The 17,661-nt window shown below is 37.5% G+C and overlaps 2 protein-coding genes and 1 long non-coding RNA gene across 5 annotated transcripts in view; 2 read left to right on the forward strand and 1 right to left on the reverse strand.

Annotated features, from left to right (window-relative positions):
* The window catches only part of fev (FEV transcription factor, ETS family member), a 5,413-nt gene extending 772 nt beyond the window's left edge, over positions 1-4,641 (forward strand). Inside the window, exon 3 of the mRNA XM_046845515.1 lies at positions 3,149-4,641. Within this exon, the coding sequence (XP_046701471.1) occupies positions 3,149-3,699 (551 nt within the window). The 3' untranslated portion in view covers positions 3,700-4,641. The remainder of the gene's footprint in view (positions 1-3,148) is intronic.
* Positions 4,642-5,183: 542 nt separating this feature from the next.
* On the reverse strand, positions 5,184-8,331 carry cdk5r2b (cyclin-dependent kinase 5, regulatory subunit 2b (p39)). The gene is given in 3 exon segments (XM_046845504.1): positions 5,184-6,628; positions 6,630-7,338; positions 8,237-8,331. Coding segments are annotated over 2 exon segments (813 nt in total). The 5' UTR covers positions 7,334-7,338; positions 8,237-8,331; the 3' UTR covers positions 5,184-6,519.
* Positions 7,546-10,934, forward strand: LOC124383117. Of its 3 annotated transcripts, XR_006925220.1 has the most exons (4): positions 7,546-7,855; positions 9,527-9,586; positions 9,679-9,783; positions 10,171-10,934. It is a non-coding gene; the product is annotated as an uncharacterized LOC124383117 (long non-coding RNA). The 3 variants fall into 3 exon arrangements; XR_006925219.1 differs by lacking the exon at positions 9,527-9,586; XR_006925218.1 differs by lacking the exon at positions 9,527-9,586 and having other exon boundaries at positions 10,553-10,934.
* The last annotated feature ends 6,727 nt before the right edge of the window (positions 10,935-17,661 follow it).

The raw sequence follows: 17,661 nt of genomic DNA on the forward strand, positions 1-17,661 counted from the left end.
CATTTATATGTATTATTTATATTGGTGTTTGTATTTATATTTATTATTACACTGAGAGTATATAAATAAAAAGTGTTTAGTGAATTGGATATGGACTGTTATGTTCAGAGGACAAATAATATTTATTTATATTAAGAATGTTTAAATTACTGCATTAAAATACATCAAGTTTAAAATAAATAAATAAATAAATAAATAAATAAATAAATCGAAAGCAGCAGAGTTTCACATCTAAAACTCACTAAAGTTTAAAATATAAAACGCGTTGGTTTTCTAATTTCACTCAATTTCTCTTATTTGTTTTAATAATTTTACCTCCACATATCAGTTAAATGATGTATTTATTATTTCTACATATGAACCCCAATATTACATTAATATTAATGTTCCCTTTCGGAATAATTCATGTTAAAATATTAATTTTGAAAAAAAAAAGATATCAAATATACAAATATTTAAACAAAGATTTATTTCAGCTTTGATTTTGAATCATTGAGTTTCTGTTGCTTCACCACGCGCTTCATCCACTTTTATTTCTCTCGATCTTTTTGTTTTTAATTATTAAATATTTATACTTACTAGATTTTTACCCAAAACGATTTTTACCATGTTTAATTTTTAGCTCCGAATTCATGATCATAATATCAGAAAGATGGAAGCACAACAACAACAACAACAACAATATTAATAATATAATAATATAACAACAATAATAATAATAATAATAATAATAATAATAATAATCCAAAAATGTATTGAATCATGTTTTTTTTACAGATTATTATCAGAGAATATGATTTTACACGAGTTTCTTTTCTAGAATAATTTGTTGAATAAATAAATCACGTGTTTGGTAAAAAGGAGAAAATAATCCACAGTGTTTATTTACTGTAAATATTCTGTGTGCTGTTTTTGGGCTAAAAGATGTTCTGACCCTGAAGATTTCCTCTGTCGGGAATCTGCAGCTGCTTCAAAATCATTTTAAATGAAATAGAAATGATCCTCTTTTCCCCCGAATCTCCGAGTTTTCTCCTCATCCTCATCACTGATCACTTTATTCTGTAGAAGTGATTTAACGGAGTAAAAACTCGGAGAAACAAAGAAATGAATCAATACCTCGTGCGATTCTTCTCACAAGATCTCACCTTCATCATGATTCCTTCCCTCTGATCAAGCGGAAATAATCCACTGAGTTCTTTCAACTGATCTTTTTTTCTTTTCTTTTAGAAACCAGGTTCATTATTTAGCGTTTCACTGAGTACAGAACTGATCGCAGGAGGGAAAGAGACGCTCACGTGTAACATTCACGTGTAACATTCACGTGTAACATTTCTAAACCAGAAACATTTCTGTTCATCACTAATAATCATAAACACATAAAATAAATAAAACAACCATTAAAAATCTAATAATCAGTCAGACACTTCATTTATTAATTATTTTTTATCAAAACCGAACACCGTCATTCCCTCCATCCCTCCATCCCTCCATCCAAATATATAAATATATATAAATATATAAATATACACACATCACTCCACATTCTCTCTATCTGTCCATATTTCGTTCTTCCTGAACACTGAATTAAAGCCGCGGGGTTTTACAGGGAAAATGCAGAATTTAAGGAGAGATTTATTCCTTCACTTTCCTGTTCTGTTGATCAGCTCCTTTATTATTCCGTATTTATAACAACAACAACAACAACAACAACAATGTCCGTGTTTAATCAGATCAGGAGTTTGTGTTTCCGGAGTGGAGATCAGACAGTGTGTAATTATAACAGTGTAATAGTTAAATTATAAATAACTTTTCTAGCAGAAGGATTAATTACAGTAATTACGGGGCTAAAAAACACAAATTTAATGACTTTGAATCTTTCAAAATAATTGATGTCTTTAAACGAAGAACAATTAATATTTAACCAACATCTCTCTTTTTCATGCTGGAGGATTATTATTATTATTATTATTATTATTATTATAATTAATGATAACAAAAAAAACCATATTGAGTTACTGTTCATTGTGTGATTTTAGAAATATAGATAAAGAAATATAGATCGAAGGTTTAAACTTTTCTGCCACTCGCTCCTTCAGGTGGACTTTCAAGCCGCACTTGTCCTCCATCACCCCCAAGAAATAGTAATGTAATACTTCTAGTTAAGAAATGTATAATTTATTAAAATTTCAAGTTCTAAATTAATAACATCAAATAGCATCAAGTTAAACAATAGAACATTTAAATGTAGTTATCACTTTGCCTTACTGTCACTTTGCATAAAAAACAATGCATTGTTAATTCGATTTTGGCAAAAAGGACGAACACGTGAAAAATAAAAAGAACATTTCAGCTCGTGCTTTGTGCGGCAACAGTTAAGAACAGCTCATCAACTGGTTACTTTTACATTCTTACATTTTTAAAAGAGAGAATCAATAATTAAGATGAATAAAACACAAAATCTAATCATTGCGCCCTCCTGTCATGTCTTTATTCTCCACTAGAGGGAGCGCCTTACACATTGAGAACCACTAAGACAGCTAACCATAGAAAGAAGCTAAAATTGGTCTCATGATTATATAGAAAGCTAAAAAATATCTTCATGGTAGTGTTATATGTACAGCGTTCTCCTGAGTCCTCCTCAGATCAGAGATAAACCAGCCTCCTGCTCAGAGCCTCCAGTCTAATCTATACAACACCACATATAAGAAATTCTCTGCATCTACTGGTCCAATAAATACAACAGAATTATTTGGACTTTGTCTGTGGATCTTTCTGTATTCCAGGATCTTATTTCTAAACAGAAAAAGGACAAAATGGCTCAAATGTATTTATTTATTTGTTTGCAGGAAACACATTCAGCACCAGAAGCCATCCTCCATCAAACACTATTCAATAATCAGTTCTTTCTATTTCCATTTTTCAAGGCAACATTTTGTTTCCTCTTTGTATTTCTGCACTTTGTTTCATATTAAATGTGGAAGTTCTGTGTTCAGGATTCTCAGAATGCATCACGTGTTTGTAATGCAAATGTTTGTAATGTTTTGTATGTTTGTTGTTGTGCTGAATTATTTCCATCTTATCAGTTCCTGATGATGTTAAAAAATCTATTTCAGTGAATATGAACTAAACTTATTTCTTTTTGTTGCAGGAAGTGGTCAGATCCAGCTGTGGCAGTTTCTCCTGGAGCTCCTGTCGGACAGCTCGAACGTGTCATGTATAGCGTGGGAGGGGGCGAGTGGCGAGTTTAAGCTGACCGACCCGGACGAGGTGGCGAGACGCTGGGGAGCCCGCAAGAGCAAACCCAACATGAACTACGACAAGCTGAGCCGCGCCCTGCGCTACTACTATGACAAGAATATCATGAGCAAAGTTCACGGCAAGCGCTACGCCTACAGATTCGATTTCCGGGGCCTGGCGCAGGCCTGCCAGCCCTCTTCCTCTTCCACTTCCTCCTCCTCTTCCTCAGAGGCTCTTTACACGCTTCACACCAACTTCACCTCCATTCCCTTCTCAGGAATCTCCAAGCTGAACCTGGTGGCTCCCGGCGTCGGTCCTCATGGCTTTCCGTACTGGACCGGATCAGGACCGGCGCTGTATCCGAGTCACGGCCTGCAGCCACCTGCGCATTTCAGTGCAGCGCACATCAGCTGCGTGAACAACATCAACCACCTCAACAACATCAACAATCACTACAACTGAAGTGCTAAGTCATCTGGTGTATGGAGAATTTTCTAGATGTTGCCAGTCAAGGTGACTGGATTTGTAGCTAAATCTTACTAATGTTCAGAAGTTTCTAATCTCATCTGATTACGATGACACAAATCCGCTCACTTTGACTTGCGCTAATCCCGTACCTGTATCACAGGTTAGTGAGTTAGCATGAAGTCTACCTGCGAATCCAAACGCACACTTACAGGTTTCCTGTACAATTAATCGTTATAAGTTGCAGGATCACTATTTAGCAGATAATTAGTGGCGAATATGTAAATAATTTACAGGATGTGTAGTAGCGTAGCAGGCGCTAACGCCTTTTGGACATAGCAACAAGTTAGCTGGCTAAACAACGTAAACAGGTGCTGGGTTAGCTCAGCTAGAAATGTAATTATAAATGTAAAAAAAGCCTCATGCACATTTGTGTGAACAATATCAATCATTTGGAACGAGAAAATCTGTCTTAAGAATCGATTTTTACGGCTAAGCATTTTTAGACAGTTGCATGCTAATGAATGGTGTTGCTATAGAATCCGGGGTTTTTTGTAGCATGCTGCCCTGATTAGCTCACTATTTCTAGCTGTTCAATTTGGAGGAAATCTGGAACAAAGCGTAGAAGTGAGTGAATTATAAATGAAGTACAGCTGCTATGATGGGGAAATTTCCAAACCAGGCAGCGAAGAAGCTCCTCAGGATGCTCTCAATAATTCCTCTGTAGAACGTGCTGAGGATGGGTGGTGGGAACTAGGTCTTCCTTTCTGGGAGCATTCTCAGAAAGTAGAGACACAGGAATAAAATAATTTCTATATCAATACTAATAATGTTGTTTAATTCACTAAAATTCTTTTCTCCTGGGAAAAATCCAGAATGATCAAATTTAAAAGTTTTCACTTTTTTGCTTTGTGGGAATTTTTTTTAAGACATGCCAAAATTGTGAGTGATGGAATAAAAGTTCTACAAAGTTTTTGTTTGTCGTGTACTGAACAATATTAAAGCTAATCATTTTAGTAAAATGGTTCCTAAAGAATTCCTGTAAGAAGTTTATTCTTCTAAATTGCAGCACAAGAACCACCAGGAGGCTCCAGAGAAAGAAAACACTGCTGTAGGCACTGGAGGTGTTAAATGTTCAACATCATGGTGTAAATTACTCTAGGAGTAAGGATGGGCGTTGGGGGTCGGTAAAGGTGAGGATGGAGAATCATAGATGAGGGTAAGGGTGAGGAGGTGAGGTGAAGGTGAGTGTGAGGGTTGGGGGTGGTAGGTGCAATATTTTATTAAAACTGTAATCTGACTAATTGGCCCAACCCCCTGGCAAGGTGCTGAACGGACAGCGATGGTTGTCCTTATACAGAATAATTAGTCTGTGTTTGATGTACAAATATTTGTACAATAAATATTTAACTGACATGGACATCAACCTAATAATCTTATACAAATAAAAAGAAAAAAAGCTGAACATCCAGAAAGCCAGGTCTGAGATTTAATTGCTGGAACACCAGCTGAAGATGACCATATTGTCATTTTAAAAACAAGTTTGATAATCATGAAGGTCAGACAGGAAAAGCAAAGCATTTCAGAACATGAAGACTTGGGCAGATTTCTGGAGAATCCTCTGTAGAACATTTTATTTTGAAAAGATTCGTAACTCCACCCATGACCCCTGAGATATAACATTCTTAAAGAGTGTCCTGAGTTGAACAGGCTTAACGTTAGCATTAGGGCTAATCTATGCTAATCCAGAATTATCCTGTTACACAACATTAGGTTTCTCTGACCTCATTGAAGAAAAAAACAAAAACAAAACAAACACTGAAGCATGTCCTTATTTAATCAAACGCCTCAGTTTATTCCTCCAGTGTACAGAAATCTGCAGAATAATGTGGAAAGGCAGAAATTCTATAGATGTATGAATTTAGCACAATGCTGTCTTGGTTACTAAAGTGCTAGCTGTGACATTCTCAGATTCTGAACCAATTATTAGAAAATAGAGTTTATGAATATATTTCAGACTTCTCTTTATGAGAAATTGCACATTTCATACACGTCTAATAAGGAATATATTTGGATAAAACAAGCTACTACACTTTAACCACTTAGCGATTCATTTCTATTTGCCCCATGGCTCAGACCAATAACAATGTATTTAACAATAAACTGAGGCGATGTCCACACGAATACCTTTTCGTTTGAAAATGCATATTTTTCAAATTTTTTTTTTTCATATTTGTATTTATTTTTGTCCACAATGAGATTTTTAGTCAACAAAAACATTGCATTTTGGAAGTTTCCGCATGGCAGTGCATTTTCTATGCATGTGACAGTTTCTTTCCTCGACATCGGACAAAAGTGTACTTTAAAAGGTTTATGGTGATAACTGGTAACAGCATTAATTCACATTGGGCCTTGAGAGTTGTGTTGAATTACATTCTCGGTTTCTGGATGGAAATATGTAAATGAGATGTTTGATTTTTTGTATATAATAAGATTAAAACCTTTAATAGTTTCCCCCTAGTTAAGATTCATTGTGATCTTTAAAGGATCTTTGCTACCTTCTTTACAAATCCACAACAGCATGCTTATTTAGATATATGTGGAAACGCTCCTCTAACCTATCTCACATCCTGAAGAAGCTCTAGAAAGAGAATAATGACTCAGACTCTTCAATTACAAATACAGTTTACATTTTCATAACATTGTAGTTGTCCTCAGAAGCACAGATTCCTGCTGAGAAACAAACTCACAGCGTCCACAGACTTAAGAATTCTCACCAGAAGAGTTCTTTACACACAAAATAAATATCTTTACTTTTCAGCAGTCCAGACTGTTCCTGTTCAACTGTCCTTCATTCTTCAGCTCCTGGAAAACCTCAGTGAAGAACTGGTGGTCCATGTTGATCCTCAGCATTTCAGAGCTTATCAATGACACTCAGAGTCTGCTGCCAGAACACATCCTTATTGTCATCAATAATGAAGGGCTGAAGTGGGTATGAGATCTCAGTACCCAAGTAAGAGTAGGTCAGGTACAGGCAGGTGAGGAAGACACCATGGAGCTCACCGGGATTGGTGATGTCCTGGCTCACGGTGTTTCGACACAGCAGGTAGACAAAGACGAGGACGGGTGGCGTTATAAAGCCTTCCTCCTGCCACCCTTGCATCAGAAGAGTTCGGTCTACGTTCCTAAACCAGGCGATCACTTCGTTTGAGGTGAGATCAGAGATTTTAAGGCAACGACGGCGCAGGAATCGACCCAGACAGAGCAGCAGCTCACCTGTAGAAGCTTGGACAAAAATATGGACTGCAGATGGGAGGAACTGGTGGCTAGGCTGATTATTCTGCCCGTCTTCTAGCTTTGTGGTTACTGGGAGTTTATTTTGTTCCAGTTCACGGGAACATGGCTTCTCAATTTCTCCAGCTTGTGGGTGACGATTTTGAGGTGGTGATTTTAAATCTTCTTTGATATGGATAGTCTGAGGATGCGGGTTAACTTTCTTACCACTTTTCTGTTTCACCAGCTTGAACCCAAAGGCAGAAACAATCAGCCGTGGTTTGCTCAGGCTTCTGCTCTTGTGTTTGTCCACTTTAGAGGGAAGATCTCTTGGGGAGATGGAGAGCGTCGTACCCATTATTCCTGCAGCATATGACAAAGAAAAAAATCAGAAAAAAGATGAATAGTAGTGAACAACACACTTCACAATAACTCCTCTGTCTACACCGCTGAATAATCCCATCAGGTCTAGAGAAGATTGGTGAACCCTGGCAAGATGATGGACTAGTAGTAATCTGGCTTTGAGTGCTAAATTAAATGCGTTCCAAAGGTCATGTATCTTTTACCTCACTGGAGACATGTGATTTTAAACCCAGAACATCAACATCCACAGTCTGCACATCAACAGTTTGGCTGAAAATAAGACACAGAAGCAGACTTTCAATAACGAGATTAGTGACGAGGACACTAGAAGGACTAATGAGCTAATCAAGATATTTTAGAACACTGGTATGGAAAACGTCTCCGACTGAGGATTTACAAAGTCGAATCAGAATCTTAAAGTCTTGTCAATAGTTGACTGATAATGAAATCGTGTGTGTGTTTGGGTTTATGTGGGTTTGAGCGTGGGGGCAATAAAAACATGAAAATTATCAAATTGGTAAGACAACTTTTATTTTCTTTCACACACAGAACACAGAAATAACTTTCTAATAAAGAGACCAAAACTGCATGTCAAGTGATAGATGAACCTTAAAAATATTAGCGTTTTAAATTTGAAATAAAACGCAATTAAGATTTTAAAACTACAATGTATAGAACATCCCACAAAGATAGAAGACAATGTAGAAACATTTTACATGAAGTAACTAATTAAACTAAAATAACTAAATGATTAACTACCTAAAAAAGTACTAGGATCAATAAACCTGAAAAACTGACTGATTAAATCGGATAAATTGCCCATGTGAGCATGCTAGAAGTACAGAGCAATAAAACAATGAAATATTAATGTACAAATTTAAATTCGAACAGAATATACCTTTAAAGCATCTCCCCTCTGTGAAGATGTGACTGTGAGATTGGTAGCTGTATCAGGCTCCTCCCATGAAAGCATCAAATCTTCCACTATTTGGTCCCACCTACCTTCTTGTATGTGTTCCAACCCTACATCTACACAACCATGTGGGAGATCCACAGAAATCTACAGAATCATGTGCAGATTGATGTGTGAGAGCCACAACACCATGGGCATTGTGGGATAGGAATTCATCTGCACCTCTTCTTCTGTTCAGCACACTAAGGTCTGTCAATGGAGGAACAGTTGGGGACAAAAAGCACTAATAGTAATGTATTAATAGAAATAAAAGTTTTTATTTTCTATACAGAGGGCGGATACATATCAGCTTCCATCAAGTCATACGAGTGCCTCTTGGAAACGCCTCCAGCTTTAACAAGTGAACTGGTGGCACATTTTTGGGACTAAAACAAAGCCTCCAATAAATACTAATCATCATTTTTATAAAGAAAGCTGGACTGTTGTATAGACTCTGTGGCATGCAAGTGTGTTTGTAAAATCCCAAATGCGTTGTAATATGTAATGGTGGTGTACTTTATCATCCTCATGCATCAGGATTTTATAGAAGCCAGCAATCTGGTACATTGTGCTGAACAGGCAGTTACCACAGAGTCAAAATATTGGGGCATGGGGTGAGCATCCTTTAGCATCAAAGCCACCCCATAGACTCTTTATTATTGTTCCTGCACCATCCCCTGAATCAATGACAAAAAACCCCAAACATTTTGGCCTCTCTCTCAATAAATAAAAATTGTCTGGAGCCACAAAACATATTTGACCTTTGAATGAATACAACACAATTAGCTGTTTTATGCAAATGTAAATTAGTTGCCCAGTGGCACCACTAGGTGGAACTAGTTGCCCCTGAGATGTGGGAGTGTTGCCTGGCAATTTGAGAGAAGATGCTCTGATATTTTGTATTAATGATTCTTTTATAAAGTCTCCATCTGTGAGCGGATTTCTGGGCTAAACTATCTCCAGAGTTGCCGCAAAACGAGTGACTTTTGTTGAGTTTGTAGACTTCATCCACTGTTCAGTTTGATCTGCTCAGCTTTCTGAAGCAGCTCTTAAACGCTTCTTTTTGGTTCTTTTCTTTAGCTGGATACTTCTCAACAAATGCTGTGTGCTGTGTTTGGAAATGTTGCCAATTTCTCATCATAAATCAAATATACTGGCAGGACAGCATCATTGGGAGAGAAAGTGATGAAATCTGTCCATGCAGAATGTTTTCATTTGAGATTTTTGTTTTTGTAGATTTATTCATAATTACTTTACGAGATCTGGAGTCTGGACCTCAATATCAGCTACCCATGGGTCAGGGCGCAGAAAATACACAGTGAGTAATGTATGGTTTCATTGGAAAAATATTGAAACTTTATTTCCACTGTCACATCTGTTACCTCTAGGACAAGAAAAGAGTTGCTCATCAGTGATAAAAATGGTGAGTGCCATGAAGATGCTGAGGTGCACCTCAAATATATTCCCATGGAAAGCCTGAATCCCAGCAAGAGGTAACAATTGCTGTTATCACAATGACCTCTTATTGACTATCATTTAGGTATGGTGTAGAAGGAGGGTGTAGAGGGTGTAGAGGGACGGTGTAGAAGGAGGGTGTAGAGGGTGTTAATCCAGTGTAGTCCAGATGAGGATTGGTTCCTTTTGTGTCCGGTTCATTTTCAAAGTCAAAATTTATTTGTAAAATACATAACCATAAACATTAAAGCAGTAAAATGCATCTCAATGACCCCCTCCTTTCCACTGCTGTCTCTGGCTTGTTCATCAGGATTATATCCATATTTATATATCATAAATATATATATATATATATATATCAAAAATTTTAATAATCTTTGTAATTGTAATCTGATCTGTGTTAGTTTTTCTTTCTGTTACGAAAGCTCTCCAGATGGGAGATGGTTCTGGTCCAGAAGACCATGGTGATCTGGTGATGTAGCTAAAATGAATGCATTAAACTATAAAAGCATAGGCTCCGCCTAAATATTCCTGAATGAATCTCCACAAAAATCTTGTGGAACATCTTTCCAGAAGAGTGGAGCTCATTAGAACCGTGAATGGCGACTAAATGTGGAATGGAATGTTTAAAAATGGGATGAAATCCTGGAGTTCTTGATAAGTGTGGAAGAGCTGCAGTTCATGACAGTAAAGAGGACTGATAAATCACACAGTCCCAAAGACAGAAAAATGATTGCACAAAATCATGAGTCAAGCACTAATGAGGCAGACTGAGTGATGGAGTGCTTCTCCCTCATCACTTTCCAGATGAGGATGTGCACAGAGGTCGAAGAGTTTGAGCAGACGTTCAGATGCCCACTCCATCCATATGCACCAGCGATCATCGTGACAACCCTCAACAGGAATCCATTATTCATATGTGGATTACTCACTAAACTGGATTTTATTGTTGATTATATGTTTGATATAATCCTAAATTGTTTTTGAAACTCATCCTGGAATTGTCGTCATAGCAACAGGCCCATCATCTCAGACCTGTTCAGAAGCAGGATGATGGCTTTATAAGTACAGTGTCTTCTCCATGTATAACATGTAAGAGAACCCTTTGCAGAAGGAGCAAGTATAAAATGGAGATATTTCCAAATTCAACATGGAATGTGTAAAAGTCCAGATCCTACAGCAAAGGAAAATAAATTACTTTTGGAAAGAAATCGGTTTTCTCTTTAAAGGGAAGCATTTACCTCATTTATTTATTGGAGCCTCAGATTATAAGTTTGATGCATCTGAGTCTGACTTTAACAGCAGCACAAAGTGCATGCACGGGCATGAGATTCTGTCGAAATGACACTTTCTTGTACATTATAAGATCTAAGGAGGATTTATTGATGACATTTCCAAGAATTAGCTGGTAAACAATTCTTGTGGGTGGTGGTACCCCGGGCGTTGAAATCAATGCAGGTACACTGTAATCATTATTACAAACATGCGATCATTAAGATTTACTGTTGTGTCCCCCAGGTTTCCCTGATGTGATTAGTGCTAAAGACTGCACACGTATTCTAATCAAAGCCCCCTCAGACCCTAATAAAGGCCATTTTCTGAACAGAAATATAAAAATTGCAGTTAATTAATAGTAATTATCTGTAATATTGTAGTAATAAATTGGGGTTATAAGGTGTGGCTGCAGGACCACCACCAGTTTTTACAGTTCTTCTCTTTTTCCAGACAGACAAAACCACTATAAACAATGTACTATTAAAAATCTATTGCATAGGTGATAATAAAACAGTCTTTCAACTAATTTCTCAGAACTTCCTCCATGTTCTCACTCTGCTTTCACAGATGTTGCTTTGTTTCCTGGCATTTTAATACAATTAAAACTCTTCCTAACCTTGGAGGAATAGCTCTTATTGTGCAACAGTATTACACTGTGCAGGCTCATTGGCTATTTAAAGCTAAATCTATGAATATTTGATTGGAGTAGTGATTGGGCATGCGTGCAGTACTCAGACTGATCTTTAATGCCACTGCAGTAGTTCACTGATGGAACAGCAGGGGGAAGAATTGCTACGGTTTTGACTTATTTAACACACTGGGTGAGAAATGCTGCAAAACTTCATATCGACCTGCTACCAAGTGAATAGAGGAGCAGTGGTATTGATTCTGATACGGATACTTTTTTACGTTTAAAGCATGCACTTGGACCTAAATGAAGTTTCCAGTGTGTCCTGGTTTATGTAATGAAGACGATTTCTGGAGGTGATAATGAGCCCGTGCAGTGATTTCCGTTACAGAGTCATAACTGTTTAAAATGTAGTGGCCCCTAAGGGCCCAGTGATCACGGCCATCCGATATTGATTCACCCTTGTTGCCTATGCACATAGATTTCTCCAGATTCTCATTATCTTGATGATATTATGTTTTATATATATATATATATATATAGAGATATCTGTTTCTCCAACTGTTTCATTTGAATAACATTTTCTTTTTCCAGACTTTTGTTGCCCTTTTTTTTTTTAAACCTGTTGTAGCCGTCAAGTTTAAAATCACCTTATTTTTATAGCTATAGATAAGAGGATTGATCCCCCCCCCCCCCACACACACACATCAGACCACCATCAGACTCATTCATCATCACTGCATGCAGGCGGTGTTAAAATCCCAACAATCCATTTTACCCTCAACTTACTGGATCTTAAAATGATTTATTATAGAAACTGAAAGGGATCTTTAATAGACCTCAAAACATAATATGCAAAAACTGTACTTTTATAAATATAATCTATTACAAATGTAATAAAATCTAGGGTTATATTAATACATTTATGAATTAAAATATTATATTAATAAAAATAATAATCAAATAAAAAAATTACAATGAAAGACGATACAAAATGTTTGGGATTCTGGATCATTCCAGTGTTTTTGTGTGATCAGGCTGTGTGTGTGTGTGTGTGTGTGTGTGTGTGGTGGAAAGTTTCCATCAGCAACAGCCTTCATCACTCCAGGACCATCTTTAATAACCTGAAATCACACACTCCATCAGCACAATATAACTCAGCTTGACAGAGTTCTGCTTTCAGCTGGAGAACTATTGGCAACACACACACACACACACACACACACACACACACACACACACACACACACACACACTGCCAGTAAATAAATCTAATGTTTTACTTTATAAAATGAACAGTAGTGCTTTATGGACTTCATAAATAAATGAATGAAAATATGAACATGAAGTTCTTTTTTAAACTGCATTCACGCTGATGTTCACATCATGTGTGTGGTCAAGGTGAGGCAGGAGGAAGTTTTGGTGCGTTTAGTGGAGGTTTTTTGGACACCTAATCATAAGATTGCTGTGTGGAACTTTTTGAACATCCCATTCCACACCCATTAGCTGTCATGATAAACTCCACTGTACTGAGAAGATGATTTACTAGATTTTCGAGAGATTTGTGGAGATTCAATTAAGACCCAAGAGTGCTAGTATAGTCTGATGAAGGTAAGCAGGTTCCTGGGGTGCAGTCTGTGTTCACATTCATCCCAAAGGTGTGCAAAAGGGTTGGAGCTCTATAGCAGGAGATCTTCTACTCAATCCCATAGAAACAGATCTTCATGTACACTGTGGCATTGTCATCCTGGAACAGGTTTTGGGTCTCCTAGTTCAAGTGGAGGGAAAAGTTCAAACCCAAAAGCGTCCTACACAATTGTGTGTACAACTTTGTGTAACAGTTTGGGGAAGAACCACACATGGAAAAGTCAGGTGTCCCAATACTTTTGCCATTATAGTGCATTTGTTTTAAATAAGAAATTATGAATTATAAAATCACATTTGACCTACAGAAGCTCTGAAGTGAGTCTTTAATGATCCTTTAGTTTCTCTGGTAAAAGTGAGTGAGTGGAAGAAAGTTCTGTGGAGACCAAATGGGAGATTTTTGTCTAAAAGAACTTGTGTAAAATAAAAAAACAGGAGAGAAGATATGATCAGACTGCTTTACCCACACATTCACACTAAACCAACATGTCTCCCATTCCACACTTCAACACTATGCAGTTCCGTCTGGACTGCGGCTCATTGGAACCGACTTCACCATACAACAAGACGACGAGGCAAAGCGACGAATACGTCCGAACTCTATAAACATCATTCAGAGAGCAAACAGTCGTCTGGAGTGATATCGATCATGGAACAACCTGCACCTCAATCCTACTAAACTGCTCTGAGATGAACAGGAAATGTAGTGAGGAACATCTTTAAAGAGTTTTACAAGAGACATGAAAGTATTTCAGTAAAGTACAGTTCTGCTGAGAGGTGCCTCAAAACTCTTTATACTCATCTACTAAGTAAAATCGAGGATTAAGTTAAAGCTCTTTTAACACAAAACTAACCTGAAACACTGAGCTTTAATAGACTGCTGTGGGAAGAGACACAGGTGGAAATTACAAACACATGAAGTAATGAGCAAATAAGTAAAGTGGAAGACCAAAAGGATAATAAACATTAATCTGATAAACCATAGGGGTCAAAAAACGAGTAAACAAGACGGAATGAAAAAAAGAGGCCGAGTTAATATACATCACTAACTACATCCGAGAATAAAATATTCAAGGGCTTAAGGGCCTTGTTTCGGGGCCCAGGAGTGGCAGCTTGGTATGGTTGGGATTTAAACTCATGACCTTTGGATCCAAAGTCCAAAGCCTTAACCACTAAGCTTTAACCTCCCTAGAAGTTTCAATAATTTGAAAACCTTACTATAAAGGTTGTGAGTTCGAATCCCAGCAAATAAAGCTTCCAGTCCCGGGCCCCTGAGCAAGGCCCTTAACCTGATAGCTGCTCAGGTGTATGAATGATATAAATGTGAGTCGCTCTGGATAAGGGGAATCTGCCCAAATGCCATAAATGTAAATGTAAATACACCAGTGAACATCTCCATATCTACAAAAACAAGGAGGCCTGGCAGGACGATGCAGTGTTCACCATGATATATTTGTCAAATCATCATTTTACTTTCTGACTGTCAGAGTCACCAGAGGACCCACTGAAACCTGGGAACAAGGAAACATGAAATACAAGAACTTTTTCCAAAATGTATTTTTTTACTACTTATACTGTACTTCACAGTCGAACTTCTATACGAGGCTCCAACAAATGAATAAATTAAATGATTGATCAGGAAATAAATGATTTCTTTCCAAAAGTAATCTATCATGTGATGCTGAAGAATCCAGTCCATTCTACATTACACATTGAATTTAAAAAGCTTTTGTATTATTCCTGCTCCTGCTGCAACAGAGGTTTCTCTTGTATAAATGGAGAAGACATGATTCTGACACACCTTCCATATCACCTCCACGTTATGTGAAACAATCCTACTCCTGATCACGTTTGAGATCATGGACCTGCTGCTATGACATCATTACCTTCAAAGACCTGAACAATACCAAATGGTGTCACATCATCATCGGTAAAATCCAACGACAACTGGGCCCTGATTTGTAAAATCTCTGTTGATCTTTGGTGTAAGATACAAAACTGTGTACTGTCGCTTTCGCTTTTCATTACAAACATGAGACACACCGGAGATCTGCCTGAAAACTACTACCTAAAATCATGTGTGTCTCCTGCCTGGACCTGCTGTAGGACCTACAGGGAAAGTGTTCAGAGGGTATGTCAGCGTCAGGGGTGGGGCTAAAGTGGAAAGAAGACAGGAAGTAGAGAGCAGTATGTAAACTCAAGGTCTCTGTAAGACAGGGGTCCCCAAAATGTTTTCTGTGAGGGACAGGGGTCTGTCATGTCATCTGAAATGCCACATGTGGAGTGACTACCAGTATTACTGTGGAGATTTATTATGATTTTTAATGTAGATATTTCGCCACCCAATGCTGGATTACTTTATTATTTAGTTTTGCACCGTTCAGACAAATGAGCGTCACATTTCAGGAGATTTATCACCTATTAAAAGAGCATAATTACTATCATAATGACATTTCTTTCATATTTATTGCTATTAAAATCAAAACATTTACTTATATATATATATTAATAAGTTTGGTGTGTGAATTTATCAATAAATAAATAGGCTATGTTAATAACGAGGGCGATCGATAGTGGATTTGACTGATACCGATAGCTGGGTTAAACCGTACTCACCGATTTATTAACCGATAATAATAATAATAATATTTAATGTAAAATAGTGCTGAACATTATTACAAAAATAAAAAATCAGTACTGAATCATTAAAATGTGCTAAAGGAAATAAATATGAATATATTCATTAATAAATATAATTATATAATTAATCAATTATGAATGATGAATATAAAATAGCGCTCTCCGTGCAGCACGCAGTCTCACGTGTAAAAACAAACAGCACAGTGTCAGTAAATCGCTAATCGCTATGGATTTTTGCTGATAGTTGCAATACCACAACTATCAATCCTTCGATCTCTAACGGACTTTTGAGTTTGAAAGCCAAACTTTATTATCGAAACAGATGTGATACGAGTAAAACATATATTTAAAAAACATTGAATTCAATCTCTGGCAAATGTGGGGGTCGTAGGGGCCGTATTCAGCCTGTGGCCCCTAGTTTGGGGTCTAATGTATAGCAATCAACTATGACATAACACACACACACACACACACACACACACACACACACACAATCCTGAATCCAGTGAAGTGGATCACATGAGGGTGCTGTGCTCTCTCTCTCTCACGTTTGCATGAATCAGATCGATGATTAGCTCAATTTTATAGGAAATAAATTGATATAACGCAATAAAACCATAAGATGGAACTAAAACCCCATGACAGAGGTGACGGTCACGTGGAGCAGAACGTGTCCCAAATCCTTTCCTACACTGTGCATGAGTGTGTTCCAGGAGAAGAGATGAGAGAAGATTAATTGGGGAATTCTAAGATAAATATTGCTGTAAAATCTGGAGAGACGTTGTGAGCACTACAGGAGTAGTTAATGTCTCACTAGTGCCAGATTCAGCAAACAACAGTCTGAACCCTGTGGAGAAATCTCATTACCCACAATTCCTGCTGATAAAGTCACTTCTTCCCAAAATAAACCCCTGCATGTCCACATCGACCCGGAGCATCAACACTTCATTTGAGAGAAACCATCTCATCTAGCGGCTCATCGCTGACCTGTTGTCTTCTACACCACAGATAAATGACAGAGTGGGAAATAATGTTGGGCCCTTGAGCAAGGCCCTTATGACCCTCTCTACTCCAGGATCCCTGTACCACGGCTCACTCTGAGCTGAGACAAGCTGAGATACAAAGAAAGAATTTCACTGTGCTTTAATGTGTATGTGACATATGAAAGAATCTTTCTTACAGCTTTTCTTTCTACAGTGAGACATCATGAGGTACTCTGAGAAGTCTTGAGATTCTGAAAGACTCCCTGAGCTTGTGTGAGATGCTGAGAAATGCCAGGATTGCAGGAGCGAGATGCTAAGAGACACTGAGGAAGGTGACAATGGAAGGTGCTGAGAAAAACTGTGAGAATGATGTGAGATCTTGTGAGGCAAGTAAGAAGAATGTGAGATACAGTGAGACTAATGAGAATGTGTAAGATAATAAATAATAATAATGTGGGATGCTGTGAGATGAATGAGAATGGTTTGAGATGATAAATGAGATTAATGTGAGATGCTGTGAGACAAATGATAATGAGAACTAAATGAGAATAATGAGGGATGCTCGAGACGATTGAAAATGGTGTGAGTTGCTGTGAGTGAGTGAAATGGTTTGAGATTTTATTTTGTTTGTAAATGGCTCTGTGTGAAGTTTGATTTAAAGATGGAGAAGCAGAGCTGAAAGTCAGTTTGACACTGAATCTGTAAACCCTACTGGAGTTCAGAGTGAGAACTGAATCAGTCATTTT

The sequence above is a fragment of the Silurus meridionalis genome, chromosome 3 (assembly GCF_014805685.1).
Source record: "Silurus meridionalis isolate SWU-2019-XX chromosome 3, ASM1480568v1, whole genome shotgun sequence".
Classification (NCBI taxonomy): domain Eukaryota; kingdom Metazoa; phylum Chordata; class Actinopteri; order Siluriformes; family Siluridae; genus Silurus; species Silurus meridionalis.